The sequence below is a fragment of the Hemiscyllium ocellatum genome, chromosome 7, assembly GCF_020745735.1.
Source record: "Hemiscyllium ocellatum isolate sHemOce1 chromosome 7, sHemOce1.pat.X.cur, whole genome shotgun sequence".
Classification (NCBI taxonomy): Eukaryota; Metazoa; Chordata; class Chondrichthyes; order Orectolobiformes; family Hemiscylliidae; genus Hemiscyllium; species Hemiscyllium ocellatum.
Genome location: NC_083407.1, coordinates 79,657,058 through 79,679,695, shown reverse-complemented (window position 1 = coordinate 79,679,695; position 22,638 = coordinate 79,657,058). Strand labels below are relative to the sequence as shown.

Here is a 22,638-nt window from a genome sequence, read left to right as displayed (position 1 = left end):
ATTGATTGGGAGTGGGAGGAAATATAGTAGAAGAGTAAACTTGTGGGAACATACAAACTCATTATAAAAGCTTCAGCCGATATGTGAAGAGAAAACATTAGTTAAGACAAATGTAGGTCTGTTATGGTCAGGAACAGAGGAACTCATAATGGGGATCAAAGAGATGACAAACCAATTAAATTGTTGGTTCCCTCTTCATAAAAGAGGACACAAATAATGTCTCAGAAATGTCAGGAACTCAGGGTGGAGTGAGAGGGAGGGACTGAAAGAAATCAATATTCATAGGGAAATGGTATTGGGAGGTTGATGAGAATAAAGGCTGACTAAGCCCCAATAATCTATATCCCAGAGTACTTAAGGAAGTGGCCGTAGAAAATATGGATGCATTGGTGGTCATCTTTCAAGATGCTATAGACTCTGGAACAGTCTTTTGGATTGGAGGGTGGCTAATGTAAGTCCACTATTTGAAAAAAGGAGGTAGAGAGAAAATGGCAAATTATAACCAGTTACCCTGATGTCAGTAGTGGGGAAAATGCTTATGGCCATTATAAAATGGAAAACAGTAGCAGGATCAGACAGAGTTAGCATAGATTTTGGAAAGTGATATCATGCTTGGCAAATCTATTGGAAAGTTTTAAGGATTTGCTCATAGAAATAATAAGAGTGAACCACTGGATTTGGTTTACTTAGACTTGCAGAAGGCTTTGGATATGGTCCAGCAAACAAAACTAGCAAGTACAGCGGTGTCTTGGAATCCGAATTTAATTTGTTCCAGGAGGCTGTTTGGATTGTGAAAAGTTCGGATTCCAAAACTATTTTCCCCATAAGAAATAATGGAAAGCGAATTAATCTGTTTCTGGACCCAAAAAAAAAACATTTTCAAGACACTTTTAACTGCAAATACACATGGTTAAGGTAAAATAAGATGAGTAAGTGACCTAAAAATCAAGTAATAATAATAAAAGCAAGAAATAAATGTACTAACATGAAAATAACTTCATTTACCTTAGTGAGGTGTGTTAATGGTGAATGCACTTATTTGCTTCACTGCTCTTCTTGGGTGGCATGGTGAATGCACAAGGGTGATAAGTAAAGAAAATACAGCACAAATCAAGGTGAAAATATGAGGTAAACTAGTGATGGATACAGGAAAGATGCTTTCACGAATACTTCCCGGGACGAACTGAACAAACAATGTGCGACCTGAACGGTACATGGTGTTTGGATTCTGAAAATGAGTTTGGATTTTAGGGCAAAATTTTCTCAAAATAATTGTTTGGATTCCAAATTGTTTGATCAGTAGGGCGTTAGGATTCCGGGGTCACCACTGTAAAATGAAGTTAAGTTAAAGATTGGGGTAGTGTACAGACATGAATAAAGAACTAGTATGCAGACAGGGAACAGAGTAGGAATGAAACAATATTTTTCTGAATGGCAGGCAGTACTGAGCCTTGTACTGCAGGAATCAGTATTTAGACCCCAGCTACTCACTATATACACAGAGGAACCGTGATCATCCGAAGGACATTTGGATGGGGGTGGGGGGTGAAGAAGTATTTCATTCGGTTAATCAAATGCCGGATAACATAGTTAACCATGGGACCTTGCGATCTTGTTCAGGTAGTCTGAAATTTAGTTAATTGAATGCTGGATAATTGAGGTTCCTCTGTATTCTTGATTTAGATGAGGGACTGAAATATAATATTGCCAAGTTGCAGATGACACAATGCTGGGTGAGAGAGTAAGTTGTGATGAGGTTGCTGAGATGCTTCAGTGTGATTTGGACGAATTGGGTGAGTGGGCAAATGCATGGCAAATGTGAGGTTTAGATTAGATGAGATTACTTACAGTGTGGAAACAGGCCCTTCGGCCCAACAAGTCCACACCGACCCGCCGAAGCGCAACCCACCCATACCCCTACATTTACCCCTTACCTAACACTACGGGCAATTTAGCATGGCCAATTCACCTGACCCGCGCATCTTTGGACTGTGGGAGGAAACCGGAGCACCCGGAGGAAACCCACGCAGACACGGGGAGAACGTGCAAACTCCACATAGTCAGTCGCCTGAGTTGGGAATTGAACCCGGGTCTCAGGCGCTGTGAGGCAGCAGTGCTAACCACTGTGCCACTGTGCCGCCCACTAACCACTTTGGTAGCAAAAACCAGAAGGCAGATTATTATTTGAATTGCAGTAGATTGGAAAAGGTGGAGGTTCAAGCAAGAGGATTCAAGCACAGGACTAGACAAGGTAAATGCAGGAAGCATGTTCCTGATGACTGGTAGTCTAGAACCAGGGTTACAACCTAACGAATCCCTACCTCTGGATTGGGAGGCCAAGTTCTATCCTGTCAGCTTCAGATGTGTGCAATAACATCTCTGAACAGTTGATTAGAAAATTAGGTTGTTGCAGAGAATCCTGATGGACAGGATGTACATGTATTTGGAAAGGCAAGGACTGATTAGGGAAAGTTCATATGGCTTTGTGCGTGGGAAATCATGTCTCACAAACTTGACTGAGTTTTTTGAAGAAATAACAAAGAGGATTGATGAAGGCAGAGCGGTAGATGTGATCTATATGGACTTAAGAAAGGCGTTCGACAAGGTTCCTATGGGAGACTCGGTGGCAAAGTTAGATCTCATGGAATACAGGGCAATCTAGCCATTTGGACACAGAACTGGCTCAATGGTAGAAGACAGAGGGTGGTGGTGGAGGGTTGTTTTTCAAACTGGAGGCCTGTGACCAGTGGAGCGCCACAAGGATCAGTGCTGGGTCCACTACTTCTATCATTTAAATAAATAGTTTGATTGTGAGCAAAAGAGGTATAGTTAGTACGTTTGCAGATGGCACCAAAATTGGAGGTGTAGTGGACAGCGAAGGAGGTTACCTCAGATTACAATGGGATCTTGATCAGATGGGCCAATGTGCTGAGAAGTGGCAGATGGAATTTAATTTAGGTAAATGTGAGCTGCTGCATTTTGGGAAAGCAAATCTTAGCAGGACTAATACGCTGAATGGTAAGGGTCCTAGGGAGTGTTGCTGAACAAAGAGACCTTGGAGTGCAGGTTCATAGCTCATTGAAAGTGGAGTCACAGGTAGTTAGGATAGTGAAGAAGTATGCTTTCCTTTATTGGTCAGCGTATTGAGTACAGGAGTTAGGAGGTCATGTTGCGTCTGTACTGGACTTTGGTTAGGCTACTATTGGAATATTGCATGTAATTCTGGTCTCCTTCCTATCGGAAAGATGTTGTGAAACTTGAAAGGGTTCAGAAAAGATTTACATGGATGTTGCCAGGGTTGCAGAATTTGAGCTATAGGGAGAGGCTGAACAGGCTGGGGCTGTTTTCCCTGGAGTGTCAGAGGCTGAGGGGTGACCTTATAGAGGTTTATAAAATCATGAGGGGCATGGATAGGGTAAATAGGCAAAGTCTTTTCCCTGGGGTGGGGAAGTCCAGAACGAGGGCATAGGTTTAAGCTGAGAGGTAAATGATATAAAAGGGACAACTTTTTCATGCAGAGGATGTTACGGGTATGGAATGAGCTGCCAGAGGAAATGGTGGAGGCGAGTACAATTGCAGCATTTAAAAGGCATTTAGATGGGTATATGAATCGGAAGGGTTTGGAGAGATATGGACTGGGTGTTGGCAGGTGGGATTAGATTGGGTTGGGATATCTGGTTGGCATGGATGGGTTGGACTGAGGGGTGTCCTGTGCTGTACATCTCTATGACTCTATAATAAAAAAACTGCAATCTAAAGGTACAGGGTAGGCCATTTCAGTTTGAGATGAGGAGAGATGTCTACCCAGAGAGTTGTAAACCTGTGGAGTTTGCTTCCCTAGAAGCCATTTGAGGCCAAAACATTGAATATTTTCATGGAGTTAGACATAGTTCTTAGTGCTAAAGGGATGAAAAGATGTGGGCAAAAGCATCTTAAGTCCAATAACACTTGTTCAAAATTGATAGTAATTACAAAAAGGTGGTATTTATGCTGAATTCAGGGTGTGGGGTGGGGATAGGAGCACCTCCCCAGCCCAAGGCAGAAACATTAGGCAAGAAACATGGTGGTATGTTCAAGTGGCAGGCAACTGGAAGCTCAGGGTCACTTTTTGTGGACAAAGCGTAGACATTTGACAAAACTCTGCGTTTTGTTCCCCAGTGTGGATGAGCTCACAGTTTGGTCTCCAGCAAGACTCCAGTGTCTCTAATCCTCCAGCAGGGCTCAGTGCAAGCTGGAAGTACAGAATCCCTTTTTCCACTAAGGGACCCTGCAGCCTTTGGGACTTAATGTCAAGTTCAATGATTTTAGAACCCGAACTCCACTTCTACGTTGTTTACCTGCCCTCACGCCCCAGGCCCCATAACATGGGCTGCTTTCAGTCCAACTAACTCATTTACACCTACTTATCATCTTCATTGTCAACTTTTCTTTGTACTGAGCACGCTATCATCCATCCATTTGTCTGCCTAACTTGTTCTCTCTTTGTAATAGGGATTTTTAATAGAACTGAATCCCTACAGTGTGGAAACAGGCCCTTCAGCCCTACAAGTCCACACCGACCCTCCAAAGAATATTCCACCCATCCCCATTCTTCTACATTAACACCCCAACTACACATCTGTGAACACTATGGGCAATTTAGCATGGCCAATCCACCTAACCTGCACATCTCTGGGGCTGTGGGAGGAAACCAGAGCACCGGGAGGAAACCCATGCAGACACAGGGAGAATATGTAAACTCCACACAGACAGTTGCCCGAGGCTGGTATCAAACCCGGGTCCTTGGCACTCTAAGGCCGCAGTGCTAACCAGTGAGCCACCATGCTGCCCTCTTTCTCTGAGCTCTATTTCCCTTCCACCTGCTCTCTCCTTCCCTACCCCCATCTTCAGCATACCTACCACCTTTTCCTCACTACTAACAGTTCTGAAGAAGGATCACTGGACTCAAAATGTTAACTCTCCTTTCTGCAGCTGCTGATAGACTTACTCAGTTTCTCCAGCAAGTTTTGCTTTTGTTTCAGATTTCCAGCATTCACAGCTCTTTGACTTATTTTAAAGTCTTGGGTTATTATAGAGTCATAGAGATGTACAGCAAGGAAACAGACCCTTCGGTCCAACCTGCCCATGCCGACCAGATATCCCAACCCAATCTAGTCCCACCTGCCAGCACCCGGCCCATATCCCTCCAAACCCTTCCTTTTCATGTACCCATCCAAATGCCTCTTAAATGTTGCAATTTTACTAACCTCCACCATTTCCTCTGGCAGCTTATTCCATACACATACCACCCTCTGTGTGAAAAAGTTGCCCCTTAGATCTCTTTTATATCTTTCCCCTCTCACCCTAAACCTATGCCCTTTAGTTCTGGACCTCCTGAACCCAGCGAAAGGACTTTGTCTATTTATCTATCCATGTCCCTCATAATTTTGTAAACCTCTGTAAGCTCATCCCTCAAGCTCCGAAGCTCCAGGGAAAACAGCCCCAACCTGTTTAGTCTCTCCCTATAGCTCAAATCCTCCAATCCTGGCAACATCCTTGTAAATCTTTTCTGAACCCTTTCAAGTTTCATAACATCTTTCTGATAGGAAGGAGACCAGAATTGCATGCAATACTCCAACAGTGGCCTAACCAATGTCCAGTACAGCCACAACATGACCTCCCAACTCCTGTAAAAAATGAGGTCTGCTGATGCTGGAGATCACAGCTGCAAATGTGTTGCTGGTCAAAGCACAGCAGGCCAGGCAGCATCTCAGGGATAGAGAATTCGACGTTTCGAGCATAAGCCCTTCATCAGGAATAAGAGAGAGAGAGAGAGCCAAGCAGGCTAAGATAAAGGGTAGGGAGGAGGGACTAGGGGGAGGGGCGATGGAGGTGGGATAGGTGGAAGGAGGTCAAGGTGAGGGTGATAGGCCGGAGTGGGGTGGGGGCGGAGAGGTCAGGAAGAGGATTGCAGGTTAGGAGGGCGGCGCTGAGTTGAGGGAACCGACTGAGACAAGGTGGGGGGAGGGGAAATGAGGAAACTGGAGAAATCTGAATTCATACCTTGTGGTTGGAGGGTTCCCAGGCGGAAGATGAGGCGCTCCTCCTCCAGCCGTCGTGTTGTGCTCTGCCGGTGGAGGAGTCCAAGGACCTGCATGTCCTCGGTGGAGTGGGAGGGAGAGTTAAAGTGTTGAGCCACGGGGTGATTGGGGCACTTCCTCCAAACTAAAGGAGTTGCCATGGGCACCCGCATGGGCCCCAGCTATGCCTGCCTCTTCGTAGGATATGTGGAACAGTCCATCTTCCGCAACTACACTGGTACCACCCCCCACCTTTTCCTCCGCTACATCGATGACTGTATCGGCGCTGCCTCGTGCTCCCACGAGGAGGTTGAACAGTTCATCAACTTTACTAACACCTTCCATCCCGACCTGAAATTCACCTGGACCATCTCAGACTCCTCCCTCCCCTTCCTAGACCTTTCCATTTCTATCTCGGGCGACCGACTCAACACAGACATCTATTATAAACCGACTGACTCCCACAGCTACCTGGACTACACCTCCTCCCACCCTGCCCCCTGTAAAAACGCCATCCCATATTCCCAATTCCTTCGTCTCCGCCGCATCTGCTCCCAGGAGGACCAATTCCAACACCGCACAGCCCAGATGGCCTCCTTCTTCAAGGACCGCAGATTCCCCCCAGACGTGATCGACGATGCCCTCCACCGCATCTCCTCCACTTCCCGCTCCTCCGCCCTCGAGCCCCGCTCCTCCAACCGCCACCAAGACAGAACCCCACTGGTTCTCACCTACCACCCCACCAACCTCCGCATACAACGTATCATCCGCCGCCAATTCCGCCACCTCCAAACGGACCCCACCACCAAGGATATATTTCCCTCCCCTCCCCTATCAGCGTTCCGCAAGGACCACTCCCTTCGTGACTCCCTCGTCAGATCCACACCCCCCACCAACCCAACCTCCACCCCCGGCACCTTCCCCTGCAACCGCAGGAAATGTAAAACTTGCGCCCACACCTCCACACTCACTTCCCTCCAAGGCCCCAAGGGATCCTTCCATATCCGCCACAAGTTCACCTGTACCTCCACACACATCATCTATTGCATCCGCTGCACCCGATGTGGCCTCCTCTATATTGGTGAAACAGGCCGCTTACTTGCGGAACGCTTCAGAGAACACCTCCGGGCCGCCCGAACCAACCAACCCAATCACCCCGTGGCTCAACACTTTAACTCTCCCTCCCACTCCACCGAGGACATGCAGGTCCTTGGACTCCTCCACCGGCAGAGCACAACAACACGACGGCTGGAGGAGGAGCGCCTCATCTTCCGCCTGGGAACCCTCCAACCACAAGGTATGAATTCAGATTTCTCCAGTTTCCTCATTTCCCCTCCCCCCACCTTGTCTCAGTCGGTTCCCTCAACTCAGCGCCGCCCTCCTAACCTGCAATCCTCTTCCTGACCTCTCCGCCCCCACCCCACTCCGGCCTATCACCCTCACCTTGACCTCCTTCCACCTATCCCACCTCCATCGCCCCTCCCCCTAGTCCCTCCTCCCTACCCTTTATCTTAGCCTGCTTGGCTCTCTCTCTCTCTCTCTTATTCCTGATGAAGGGCTTATGCTCGAAACGTCGAATTCTCTATTCCTGAGATGCTGCCTGGCCTGCTGTGCTTTGACCAGCAACACATTTGCAGCTCCCAACTCCTGTACTCAGTACTCCGACCAATAAAAGAAAGCATACCAAACGCTTTCTTCACTAACCTATCCACCTGCAACTTCACTTTCAAGGAGCTATGAACCTGCACTCCAAGGTCTCTTTGTTCAGCAACACTCCCTAGGACCTTATCATTAAGTGTAAGATTTGCTTTTCCAAAATGCAGTACTTCATATTTATCTGAATTAAACTCCATCTGTCACTTCTCAGCCTGTTGGCTCGATAGGATAAATGTGGGGAGAATGTTTCCTGTTGTGAAAGAATAAAGAACGAGGGGTCAAAACATTAGCGGTTGCCATTTAAAATTGGGTGAGGTCAAGTTTTATTTCCTTTAAGGGAGGCTGGTCTTTTGTATTGTCTTCCTGACAAACTTGTTGAAGCAGATGCCTTGAATATTTTTAAGAGAGGTAAATAGGTTGTTGTTTCAGCAAGAAGGTGAAGGGTTATCAGAGGTAGATGAGACTGTGGGTTTGAGGTTGCAATCAGATTAGCAGAGCAGTCCTGAGAAGCTAAATGGCCTACTCATGTTTGGTCATATGGTGTCACCTGTAGCTCACTGATGTAAGTCTTACAGGAGTCAGAGTCTGGAGGTTCACATTAAGACCCAAGTACAAAATCTAGCTTGACAGTGTACAGTATTGTAATGAATGAATGCTGCAACTCTGGGACTTGTCATCTTTCAGACAAGATGCTAAATCAAAGACCTTGTGTCTCCTCAGGTGGGCACAAAAAATCCTATGGTAGTACAGAAGAACCTCGTTATCCAAAGGACATGGGCGGGGAGTATTTTGTTCGGTTAATCGAATGCCGGATAACATAGCCCTGCAGCGGGACCTTATTATCTTGTTTAGATAATCCAAAATTCAGTTAATTGAATGCCGGATAATCGAGATTGATTGATGGCAGTGAATTATCCCATACATCCTTACCCAGCGGCACATATTGGTAGAGGTGCCAGAAGAGTGAGAAATTAGGAGGCACACACAGGCATTTGTTGTAGTCCATGATGACTATGCTCCTAAGAAAGTTTAGAATGGGAGAAAAGCAGGAGCAGGCCATTAAGCCTCTTGGGCCCATTCCATCATTGAATTAAACCACAACTGATTGCTATCTCCATTCTATTTACTAACATTACTGCTCTCTCTCCCAGCTCTAGATGTATTTGACTAACAAAGGTTTATCCCTCTGAGTCTTGAACTTTTCAGTTGTCAACTGGTAAATAATCTGAAAGTCTGACTCAATCATTAATCACAGTTATTTTGTTTTTTATCTCAGGCTGAGGTCTCTTTTGAGGTTTCAAATAGTACAGAAACATCTGGTAAGTGTGCACTGATGTTTGTCACTTTGTCATCCTGGATTTGTATTACGATGTTTTAAAAATTAAAGTGATAACTAAACAGAGTAGACTTAAGGATAGTCTCCAAGTTGACTTAGTTGAGCTAAGAATACTAAATGATGATGTTGTGTGCCTACAGATACTCTCATCCTTTATCCTTTAAGAGCATATATACAAAATCAACAATCAAGCTATACAGATGACAACAGTCTATTAGTTACAGAGGCATAGATATGTTTTAGTACAAGAAGTATCAGTACTATGTTTCTTTTCTGTGCTGCAATTATATTCGGGTTTTAAATGATTATTTAGAATAGAAGATTTATGTTTTAAGGAATGTTTTCTTATATAAACATTCTGTCAAGCTCCTTCCTATCGGAAAGATGTTATGAAGCTTGAAAGGGTTCAAAAAAGATTTACAAGGATGTTGCCAGGGTTGGAGGATTTGAGCTATAGGGAGAGGCTGAACAGGCTGGGGCTGTTTTCCCTGGAGCGTTGGAGGCTGAACAGGCTGGGGCTGTTTTCCTTGGAGTGTTGGAGGCTGAGTGGTGACCTTATCGAGGTTTACAAAATTATGAGGGGCATGGATAGGGTAAATAGACAGAGTCTTTTCTCTGGGATCGGGGAGTCCAGAACTAGAGGGCATAGGTTTAAGGTGAGAAGGGACAATATAATAGAGACCTAAGGGGCAACGTTTTTACACAGAGGGTGGTACATGTATGGAATGAACTGCCAGAGAATGTGGTGGAGGCTGGTACAATTGCAACATTTAAGAGACATTTGGATGGGTATATGAATAGGAAGGGTTTGGAGGGATATGGGGCGGGTGCTGGCAGGTGGAACTAGATTGGGTTGGGATATCTGGTCGGCATGGATGGGTTAGACCGAAGGGTCTGTTTCTATGCTGTACATCTCTATGGCTCTATGTTGTGAGTGAAAAGAATTGGTTGCATTTGCATAATGTTACACCAGGGGGAGCATGGAACAACTGAAAATCACAACTAACTAATTTGGTTCATTTATTTTGGTGTTAAAAGTTATGAAAAACAATATTTTCATATAAGTAGAAACTGCAACATTACATCAGCTTTCAGTTAGTTCAAAGCTCTGTAATTTATCACCCTTTGCTTTGTGCTCCTACAATCCATTTGCATCCATACCATTACATTGTTTTGCAGTTAACCTCACTATTTTTGTCAATGCTATATTTACCTTGTAAACTGTACATTCCTCTTTTCAGTCCAGATGTTCCCACTATCATATTACTCAACTACTGTAGATCATGAGCTTTTTTCCAGTTTTGGAGAATTATTTCTGCCAGAAATAAGAACAATATTAGCTTCACATTCTCCTTATGGAATACTACTGATCAAATTCTCAAGACCATCTGAGGGCAAATATGCTATAATTCTTAAACTGAAAAAGTCTAAAATATCTTTTTCCCATTATTACATGTGGACTGATAAACCATCATGTAAGTAAAATACTAAAATTGACTTGCATGCTTTGCGATCTATCATTCAGCAGATTCATGTGTGGTTAATGTTGCACATTTTACTGTGTAAATTTTTTTGCTGCTGTTAAACTTTCTGTAGTATTTATAGTGAACAAATAAATCTGACAGTGCAAATGTAATCATATAAATCTGGTTATTTGACCATCCACAGTCATTTTATTATCGGTATAATCTGTTCATTTGTTGTAATCCATGATCCTATTTGCATTTTGAACACTCTACTGTACTCCTTGCACTCAAAGTTTGCATTACAAAATTGCTGATATACTACACTAGAGTTAACTATAGATTCCAAATTGGGTTGCTTAGAACAATTTTAATAAGCATATTTTAACAGAGTAAACGGATGTATAGTCTTTTGCATTATCAGTCTGTCTTCCATTCAATTTTCAATCCATACTCTCGGTGTCTCCTCCTTTGTTTGCTTCAGTCCAACCCGTCCATGCCGACCAGATATCCCAACCCAATATAGTTCCACCTGCCAGCGCCCAGTCCATATCCCTCCAAACCCGTCCTATTCATGTACCCATCCAAATGCCTTTTTAATGTTGCAATTGTATCAGCCTCCACCAGTTCCTCTGGCAACTCATTCCATACACATACCCTCTGTGTGAAAACATTGCCCTTAGGTCTCTTTTATATCTTTCCTCTCTCACCCTAAACCTATGCCCTCTAGTTTTGGACTCCCCGACCTCAGGGAAAAATATTTGTCTATTTATCCTATCCATGCCCTTCATAATTTTGTAAACCTCTATCAGGTCACCCCTCAGCCTCTGACACTCCAGGAAAAACAGCCCCAGCCTGTTCAGCCTCTCCCTATAAATCCTCCAACCCTGGCAATATCCTTGTAAATCTTTTCTGAACCCTTTCAAATTTCACAACACCTTTCTGATAGGAAGGAGACCAGTTTTGCATGCAATATTCCAAAAATGGCCGAACCAATGTCCTCTACAGTCGCAACATGACCTCCCAACTCCTGTACTCAATACTCTGACCAATAAAAGAAAGCATACCAAATGCCTTCTTCACTATCCTATCTACCTGCGGTTCCACTTTCAAGGAGCTATGAACCTGCACTCCAAGGTCTCTTTGTTCAGCAACACTCCCAGGACCTTACCATTAAGTGCATAAATCCTGCTAAGATTTGCTTTCCCAAAATGAAGTACCTCACATTTATCTGAATTAAACTCCATTTGCCACTTCTCAGCCCATTGGCCCATCTGGTCAAGAACCTGTTGTAATCTGAGGTAACCTTCTTTGCTGTCCACTACACCTCCAATTTTGGTGTCATTTGCAAACTTACTAACTATACTTCTTATGCTCGCATCCGAATCATTTATGTAAATGACAAAAAGTAGAGCATCCAGCACCGATCCTTGTGGCACTCCAATTGTCACAGGCCTCCAGTCTGAAAAACAACACTTCAGCAATTTCATTAGGCAATGCGTATACAATAAATAAATCTTTGACCTGTTGAGAGATTTTAGTGACTTTTATGGTGTATTTTATCTTAGTCTTTGGTAATGGTTTTCTAAAATGAATTACATAGGACTTTCACAGAGCAGATATTGTTCCTATCATCAAAATGTGCTCCTTCTGGCTTGATGAACACATCAAACTGCTCTGAGCGTTAGAAACAAACTGCTCTGGTAACAGACAAACTGGCTTTTTTGACCATCTTGCAATGTAAAGGCAGAAGATAAAACTTTGCATTTAATTTGCACAGCAAAAATATGATTGCAAGCATAGTTTTATGTCCTATCATATTGCGCACTGAGGGAACCACTGAACAATTAAAATGGTCCATTGGTCTGAAGATGTACTTGGAACATTAGAGACATGTTCTTCTGTACCTCTACCATTAGTGTCAGATTCTGTAGATCCAATCAGTTACTAGAAAACCCAGAGTGATTAACTTTTGGATTTCAAATGAAAATGGGAGGGTGACTGAGGAAGATAGTTGACATAAAGTCTGAACAGCAGTGAGCTATCATGTACAAGTACCTTTACTGAAGTTATTTCAATGTTGCCATTCAAGTACTTTTCAAATTTTGTGCTCTTTATCTTAGATGTCTACTAATGCTAGCCTGGAAAAGGAAGTGATCTTGACGAAGTCTGGATGTGCTGGAATAATCACATTAAATCGGCCAAAGGCCCTTAATGCTCTGAACCTTTCCATGATTAGACAAATATACCCTCAGCTCAAGGTTGGTGCCATTTCTTTGTCAATTGCCTGATTTTAAAATCAATGATGCAAAGTATCTGGTTTTAAAATAGAAGGTGTAAATTAAGTATCTGCTACTTTATCTGTGAACTGTTTCCTAACAAATATATTCATTTCTTTAGTAGTGTAGTGTTCTATGAACCTATTGAATGCTCCAAACTCAAGCAGATTTTGACGGCATATCACGGAATCACAGAATTGTTGCAATGTATAAGACCATTTGGCCCATAATGTCTGTACTGGCTCCCCAAATGAGCATCGTGACTTTGTACTTCTTCCTTTCTTTTTCCTGTTTCCCTGCTCATTATTTCTATTTAGGCAATCATATAATGCCCTTTTGAATACCTTGATAGAAACTGCCTATACCATAATTACAGGCAGGACATTCTAGACTTGAACCACTCAAGTGAAGAAAGCTTCTTCATAAATCACATTTAATTTTGAAAATATCTTAAATATATGCTCTCTTGTTCTTGATTCATTTATGAGCAGGAACAATTTTTCCCTGTCTCATCTGTCCTGATAGTTATAATTTTTCAAATTTCAATCAGATCTTCCCTTAGCCGTCTCCTCTCTCAGGAAAGCTCCCAATTTCTCCAATTAACCTTCATAACTGAACTTTCTCATTTCTGGAACCATTCTCACAAAGATCATTTGCACCGTCTCCAATGTGTTCACAGCCTTTATAAAGTGTGGTACCCAGACTGTAGCAAGGTGGCAACTGTGGTCTAACTGATAGTTTTGTAAAGCAATACTTCCTCCAAACTGCTATCTCGCATCATTGAATAATTTATTTTCCCAACATTTTAAACAAAGATTGCTGTTCCTGCTGGCTTAAATAGTTGGCTTGAGTCATTAATTTATTTCTATCCTTGTTAAACTGGAAAGCAAACAGTGAAACATGCTCTAAATCTCATAGACATTTACTACAGAGAAGGAGGTCTTCTGGTCCATCGTGTCTGCTCTGTACCAAAAACAATCTGACTCACTGATTCCATTTTCCAGCATTTGACTTGTAGCCCTGGAGGCTAGGACTATGCAAGTGAAGACCTAAATACAACTTAATTGTTAATCACCCTTCAGACAATGAGTTCCAGACATCCATCACCCTCTCAGTTCAGAAAAAAAATACTCTTGTCCACTCTCCTCTTACCCTTTTACCTCTTAATTTATATCTATGCCCTCTGGTTATTGACCCATCTACTGATGGAAAAAGTGCCTTCCATTCCACTCCATTTATGCCTCTCATAATCTAATATGCTTCCATCAGGTCAACCTTTGCTGTTTTATAGAAAGCAACCCCAGTTGTTGTTTCTATCTTCTTTTCAAATTTAACAGCAAGTAGAACTTTGGAATGACGCTTCGCTCCTCCAGCCTGTATCTCCTTCTAAATGTGCTGTGGCTACCTTAACAGTCAATATGCTGGCTGGAATCATAGGGATATAACCACATTGCAGACTCATTCTGTGGCTCCTTCTAACTTTTGTTACGCTCTCCTGACTCCAGATACCTCCTCTGCCACCTCCAATTTTGTCTAATGGTGAATTAACTACTGACAGCACTCTGGTACACTACCCTCTGAAAATTTAAAAATAAACAGAAATTTTTAAGATGTTATTTGACCAGGAACTAATGTAGGTCAGAAGGCAAGAAGAGTGATAGTGGCATAGAACATGTTCTACGTTCTTAAAAGAAATCATTCCAGAAATGAGTGTCACTGGTAAAACTAGCATGTATTAAGATACAGGCAGCAGAATTTTGTAAACCTTAAGTCACCAGGTAGAATGTAGGACCAGCCTGGAGTGCTTTGATCTAGTCAAGTCCAGAGGTAAAGAAAGAGCAGGAATTTGGGTTTCAGTAGCAGAGGAATTGAGGTGAGGCAAATTGAGTGATGCTAGGAAGGTGAAAACAGACTGTCTTAATGTTGGTGCACATATGAGGAGAGAAGCTCATTTTGGGTCAAATATGTTATGACCCACTCAGGTTGTGCACTGTAACTCAAGCGCCACTGTATCAAATGATTACATTTTTTTTAAGGTAAGCACAGCATTTCAATTCAGCTGACTTTCAGATCGAGTTTGGTTGAAAGCAGGACCAGGTTTCTGTACTAAATAGGAGTTGTTATGTTTATAAGCAATTAGATTGTAGCTACAAGTAAACAGATATAAATCATTGGCATATAACACAAATTGAGAAAATAAATTACTGGTTAGAGTAGAAAAAGACTGGAAAGTCAATCCAGTGTTGAGGTGATCCAGTGTTGAAATAATCTTACTTCAGCTGACTAAGTCCTTGGAAGCTTCTACTGGCTCAGAGAAAATACAGAGCAACCTGATTCACTTGGAAAATGTCGCTGATTTGTAGTAAAGGTAACTAATTTTCTTTAAGATTAAACTGTTCTTTCTTTTAACTATAGAGAACAGACAGCTTCTGCTAAAAGGAACAACAGTACACAGTGTCTCTAACTTGTTTCCAATTCCAATGTGCTCAGTTAACTGAGAACAAATCAGCTTTACTTGTAAACAACTCCTCGATTTCTGATTGCCTGCACATTACACGGGTTCCTAGCCACAAAAAGAGCGTTCACAATTGATATCAAATTCCTTGTTGTGAAATCATACAGCCATCCTAATATATCCCTGTTTTTGAAAAAAAAGTTATTTTTCCTTGCTGTCCACAACTCAAAGATGTAAAAGTATAAAAACACGACTTTCACAAATGTGACATCAAGATTGTGAACAGACTAATTTGATGTCTAACAGTTGTCAGTAGAAGGACTGTGTTTATGGTTAGGGATTGATTTTGAACAGGAGCATGAACAATTGCTTCATTCTTTCTGGTATTTACCATTAACTGCCTATAGTCCTTTTGATAGTCTAACCTTCGAGTCAGATATTCCAAGTGCCATGAGTGATTTGCTGTTCACTCTGAGACATTTTTTGAAAGTATTTGGACTCCGCCTCACACCTTCTTCTAATATGGCAAAGACTATAAAAGGTATTATATGGTGGTCCAAGGATGTAGTTGCCTATTTGTTTTTCGCAGCGCATAAGGACTAACCCCTTAAGTGCTATATAGTGACAGATCAACAGCTACTGACCAGAGGAGCTGAGATTGTTAATGAATGTGTGTCGGCACTTCATTGATTTTATGTCATTTATAGCTGATTCACTTTTCACAAGTTGCATACAAAATCTGAATGAAGGAATCAATGATTTGTGTAGAAAGATAGCACATATTGGTAAGTGAACACATGCATATTTACTTAATATGGACTGGTTGTTTGAACAATTTGCTTAGTGGACCAAATTAATGTTCCACCTTTCCTAATTCAGTTGGACTTTTTTTTGTGGCAGAAATGGGAGCAAGACAATGAAACTTCATTGGTGATTATTAAAGGAGCTGGAGAAAAAGCTTTCTGTGCTGGTGGTGATATTAGAGGTGAGCCTCAATCTAAGTTCATTTTATATTTTATTACAGGCAGTCTTTTTGATTTTTGTACATTGTCACAATTAATGCACAAGTATGGACAAACCTGCGATGCAAACATCAGTAATGACCACAGTCACCAGTACCTGCCAAATCACAACGGAGCAATTGTCTGCCAACTGTATCAAACTTAATTAGCGATCACCTATGAAATACAGATATGATGACACTCTTATGGTGCTATAACTCACTTTCCTATTTTAAGAAAGGATTCCAGGCTGCACTAATGCATGATTCCAATGTTGTAGCTTCTACTGGAAACATTTTTTGCGTCTTCCCCAGTTATAAAAATAATCCTGCTGTTTCAGTAATATGTGTATATTCTTGTTCAATGAAACTTGGCTTCTGTATAGTTTCTATGTAGTGGCATTACAGCTCTTAATAAGAATGAAAATTGATCCAGCAGTCAGTGGATTTGAGGTCTACCTCTATGTGATATAGCTTAGAGATCCTTTATAATTTGTATTTTATGCTGCAAGACAAGATCTGAATGCCTCGACAGGATGAAGGTCTAATGTTTATCATGTCTCTTTTAATAAGTCCTCGATTTTTGACTGATTTTTGCTGTTCCCTAATTAGCTGTTACGGAGGCAGGAAAAGTTGGAGACAGATTAGCAGAAGATTTCTTCAGGGAAGAGTATATGCTAAACAATGCAATCGGTATGTAAATTGGAGCATCATAATCTCTCCTGTTAAAATATCCTTAACTATTTATGCATTTTCTCCATCACTGTTCTCCTGGTTCTTTACTACTTTGATCCTCTTGTTTTATTCCTGAGTTAAAATAAAGTAACCTTTCTGTCACTTTCCTTTTGGTTCCTTGGAGGTGTTTAACAGCATGAAATTATTATTCGTTTTTTAATTCTCCTCTTTTGTTCAGAGGTAAGACACAGATTTTCTTGACCACGGTTAAGTATCTGATCTAACCATACAGCAGGACACCAGGCAGAAACCTGCCTACATTTTCATGTTCTCAGGCGGATTCATTGCAACTTCAACCCTACAGTTTTATGCAGTATCAACACAACGAACAAAGTTAAGTCAGTTCCTTCCACCCATCCAATCTTAGTATAAATCTGGTTTATTATCCTCTCTCACCTCTCCTCCCACACACTATTTCACTTGAAAATTACTCTTGATCACAACTCCTGGACCACAATGTGAAATTGCCTAGTACGTAATTTTCTTTGATTTTATGTTTTAAATCTGAATGAAATACTGCAGGAAGCTTGCCATTGATTGCAAAAAAAACTTGATCAAAGATTTGTAAATGTAAACAGTTAAATATTTTCTTTAGGAAATTGCCGGATTCCATATGTAGCCCTTATTGACGGAATAACAATGGGTGGGGTAAGTACTTTCTCTTCTGCCTTCATTAATCTAATATTTACTTCTACACTTCAAGCATGTAACCTCTATCATGTGCTTAGATTTCTAACTATATAGAAGTGCAAATGTAGAAACATGCCATTGTCCTAAACCAATCATGAAAGGCAATACGCAAAATATGGGGAAACTTAACAGATCTGGTAGCATCTGTTGAGAGAGAGAGAGAGAGAGAGAGAGAGTTAACATTTTGAATCCAGTATAACTCTTCAGAAAGAGTTGGAAAGGGGTTGGAAAATTATTTTTTTGATTTACTTTTGACAGAGGTGGGAGAGTAGTGGGTATAGATGCTGTGGAGGCCTGGTACAGAATACAACAGGGTTGTTATTGGTAGTGAAAGGGATAAAGAAATCTAAAATGGATGTAAATTAAGGTTTGAAAGGAAGAGGCTGGGTCCTCAATACTGAGTGATATTAAAAGTTTGTCAAAAAGAAGAAAAAAACACATATGTAACGTTTAGGAAACAGAAATCAGACAAGGCCCTTAAGGAATATCAAGAAAGCTGAAAAGAATTGAAACCAGGAATTAGGAGGGTAAAAAGGGACATTAAATGTCCTTGGCAAGTAACATTAAATAGAATCCCAAGGCATTTTCTCCCTATATTAGGAGCAAGAGGATTGCTCAGGAAAGGGTAGGTCCACTCAAAGACAAAGGAGGGAATTTATGGATGGAGCCAGAGAAGTGGGTAAGTCTTTAATGAGTTCTTCTCAGCAGTATTCAGTAAGGGGGAGGAAATGGATGATGGTAAGGTTGGGGGGATGGGGCTGGCTGGTATGTTGGTATTAAGAAGGTAGTAGTGTTGGGTGTCTTGCAAAATATTACGTTAGATAAGTCGCCAGGACCTGCTGGGATCTATCCTAGGATACTAAGGGAGGCAAGTCAGACGATTGCTGGGTCCTTGACAGAGATCTTTGTATCCTCTTTAGCCAAGGGTGAGGCCCAAGAAGATGAGAGAATAGCCAATGTTGTTCCTTTGGTTAAGAAGAGCAACAGGGATAATCGAGGAAATCACAGGCTGGTGAGTCTTATATCGGTGGTGATGAAATTATTGAAAAAGATTCTTAAGGATAGGATTTACTTGCATTTGGAAAATAATAGACTTATTAGCGTAGTGATTGTAATGAGGTCGGCCAGCCGAATATCATAGAATATGAGTTTGCTGATTGGGGCTGTTAATCTGGTCCAATCAAGGAGCCCTGGTTGACATAAAAAGGTTGAGTGTCAGAAGTACTGACACTCTGGTGCCTGACTCATATGAAGCAATGCTATAGTCAAGGACTGTTGATGTGTAAACAAAGGGTGACTTTGGCACTTGTTGAGTCATTTCTATTGGGGGTAGTCAGCATGGTTTTGTGCAGGGAAGGTCTTGTCTCACAAATGTGATTGAATTTTTGAGAAAGTGTTGAATATGATTAAGGGTAGGGCAGTGGATGTTGATTACATGAACTTCACTAATGTATTTGACAAGGACCCTCATGGTAGGCTGGTCCAGAAGATTAAGTCACATGGGATCCTTCATGAGTTGTTAAGTTGAATATAAAATTGGTTTGGTCATAGAAACCAGAAGGAAATTATGGAGGGGTGTTTTTCTGACTGGAGGTCTCTGACCAGTGGTGTTCAGGAAGGATCAGTGCTGTGACTTATGTTGTTTGTGACATATATAAGTGATATGAAAGAACGTGGAGGTGATCTGATGACACAAAGATTAGAGTTGTGAATAGTTAGGAGGTTTTGGATGTAAGTTTGCTCGCTGAGCTGGGCAATTCATCTTCAGACGTTTTGTCACCATGCTAGATAACATCATCAGTGAGCATCTGGTGAAGAGCTAGTGTTATGTCCCGCTTATCAAATGATACAGCAGAGTATTAGATCAGTTGGAAAGTTGGGTGAAGAAATGGCACTTGGAGTTTTGACTTGTACAAGTGTGTGAACTGATGCATTTTGGAAGGTCAAATACAAGAGGAAACTATACAGTAAGTGCCCTTTGGAGCATTGATGTACAGAGGGATCTTGGGATCCACATCCATAGCTCCCTGGAAATGGTAACATAAGTGGATAAAGTAGTAAAGAAGGCTCATCGTACCATCATTTGGTCAGAATAAAAGTTGGCAAGTCAAGTTGCAACTGTATAAAACTTTGGGAGTATTGTGCGTAGTTGTGGTCACCACACAACATGAAGGATGTACAGGCTCTGGAGAGGATGGTGAAGAGGTTAACCAGAATGTTGCCTGAATTGGAGTGCATTAGCTGGAAGGATAGGTTGGACAAACTTTGATTGTTTTCGTTCAAGCATTGGAGGCTGAATGGTGACCTGACAGAAGTATATTAAATTATGAGAGGCAAGGATAGGATGGATAGTGGGAGTCGTTTTCCTAGGATGGAAATATTAGGGGGCGTAGGTTTAAGTTGAGGAGGGAGAATTTAAGGGGAATATACAAGTCAAGTTTTTCTTTACACAGAGGGTGTTAGGTACCTGGCACACACTGCCAGAAGAATTGGTAGAGGCAGATACGGTAGCAACATTTAAAAAGTATTCAGACAGATATATGAACAGGCAGGGAACAGAGGGATACTGACCATGTGTAGGCATGGTGGTCATTGTGGACGTGCAGGGCCAAAGGGCCTTTTCCTGTGCAGTACAGTTTTATGTTCTAAACAAACACAAACAAAGCAAGGCTGTGGAAGTGGTGAAGAGTGGGAAAGAGAATATAAGCAAACAGACATCATGCGGTCAGTTCTGAGGACCCAAAACGTTAACTCTGATTTCTCTTCACAGATGCTGGCCAGACCTACTGAGCTTATTCAGAAACTTCTGTTTTGTTTTTGTTTTTGATCTTGCAGTCAGGTTGTGAAATTGTGGTAATCAATGTTGAGTTCTAAAGCTGTAAAGTGCTTAAGTGGAAGATGAGGTGTTGTTCTTTGAACTTGCATCGAGCTTCATTTGAACATTGTCGCAGTCCCAGGATAGAAAAGTGTTCTGTTGAAATGGCAAGCAGCTGGAAGGTTAGGATCATTCCAACAGACAGAGCAAAGTCGTTACCCAGTCTGCTAGGTCTTGCCAATGCAAGGGAGATGTCACCGTGAGATTTTGAGCACCTGTCATATTTTATGAAAACAAATAGTTCAAACCCAGGTGTATCCACATATTTACTTAATATATTACATGTATATATATTGGAAATGTACTTTCTTGCATCATTTAACTTGTTCTGCATGTTTAAGTCTTTTGATTTGTAAATAAAGATCATGTGAAATAATTGTGCATTGGAGAAAGATAATATGCTCATGAGTTTTTCAACACTTCTCTTCCTGCCCCAGCATTATCATCCCTGGTGATCCCCAAGAATCTACTCCTGATTCCTTTGTATTTCTCTCATCAATATGCTGTCCCTAGATGATTTCATCTGAAAATGTCATGTCACTTTTAACATTTATGCTGTCAACATCTAATACCACTACTTTACCACCACTTCTCTTGACTCCTCTGTTGTTACATTCTCTGATTGCTTATTTGACACATTTTTAAATAAACAGAAATTTCCACCAATTAAATGTTTGGAAGATTGAACCCAGTATTTTCTAAATTTCGTTTGTCAGCTTCTAATCCCAAGCCTCTGCTTGGCAGCTGTTTGAAGCTAAGTCATACTCTTCTCAACATTGATATTATACTTGAAAGTTTCTGATCACAGATACTTTTACTAATGCTGCCTATGTCCACATTGATAATATCATGCAATGCTTCCTCTGTTTCTGAAACCCTCATTCATTCTTCTGTTACCTCTAGATTTGACTATCCTGGTGCACCCCTGATTGGTCTCCTTTATTCTACCCTCGGTAAACTTCAAATCAAAAGTCTGTCTACTGTGTTCCCAATCTACAGCAAGTCCAGTGCACCTATTGTCCATGTGTTTGCTGTCTTACGTTGGATCCCAGTCAACCACACCTTGATTTTAAAATGCTTGCCTTTGATTTAATATTCCTCCAAGCCTCACTGTCTCTGCAATCACCTTCAACCTTGTAACCCTCCAAAATATCTGCACTCATTTATTTTATAGAGTCATAGAGATGTACAGCATGGAAACAGACCCTTCGGTCCAACCCGCCCATGCCGACCAGATATCCCAACCCTATCTAGTCCCACCTGCTAGCACCCGGTCCATATCCCTCCAAACCCGTCCTATTCATATACCCAGCCAAATGCCTCTTAAATGTTGCAATTGTACAAACCTCCACCACTTCCTCTGGCAGCTCAATTGGATTCCATAATTTTCCTAACATCATAGGAATTGAGTGGAATTGCTCTTTACGCCATTGCGCCTCTTTGACTCTTTAATACAAGCTCTGCCTTAAGATATCCAGGCCCTAATAACTACATTTGCTGATAACCCTCTCCATGCTTATTTTTTCTCTTTCACCTTTCTAAATGTTCCTTCAAACATACCATTTAAAATAAAACTTCCAATCTTTGGTCCTGACATTTCCTTATTTAATTCAATATCAAGTATTATTAGATTTTCCAAGGTGCTTCACAAGGGCAATATACTTGTACCTTAAAGATGATGTTATGAGCAACAAGTTGTTGCTGTTATTGTGAATCTGCCACAGTGATAGGCCTTTCATAACCAGCAGGTGGAGATATTGGGTAATTTTAGTGAACACATACAACAGTATTACAGGACAGGCCCTTTGGCCCACCTTGTCTGTGCTGACCATGATGCTGTTCTAAACTAATCCCATCTGCCTGCATTGCTCTTCTGTACTAAAATTCTCTGTAAGTATAGGTGTTAACTTTAAAGTGGAGCCATGAGTATACACAATAATAAACACTAGCAATAGTTCATGTATTCAGTACAGTAGGTTTGAGATCAATGGGGCGAAGAACTGTTTACCTTCAACATTAATCTGACCATTTTAGTAGCCATCAAGAAAGTATCAGTAGAGATAAGTCGAGATGTCGAATTGCCAATATTA

At 41.6% G+C, this 22,638-nt stretch overlaps 1 protein-coding gene across 1 annotated transcript in view; it reads left to right on the top strand.

Annotated features, from left to right (window-relative positions):
• hibch (3-hydroxyisobutyryl-CoA hydrolase) overlaps positions 1-22,638 on the top strand; it is a 121,131-nt gene that overhangs the window by 5,303 nt on the left and 93,190 nt on the right. Inside the window, exons 2-6 of the mRNA XM_060828002.1 lie at positions 8,992-9,034; positions 12,638-12,775; positions 16,149-16,233; positions 16,861-16,941; positions 17,579-17,631. Of these exons, the coding sequence (XP_060683985.1) occupies positions 8,992-9,034; positions 12,638-12,775; positions 16,149-16,233; positions 16,861-16,941; positions 17,579-17,631 (400 nt within the window). The remainder of the gene's footprint in view (positions 1-8,991; positions 9,035-12,637; positions 12,776-16,148; positions 16,234-16,860; positions 16,942-17,578; positions 17,632-22,638) is intronic.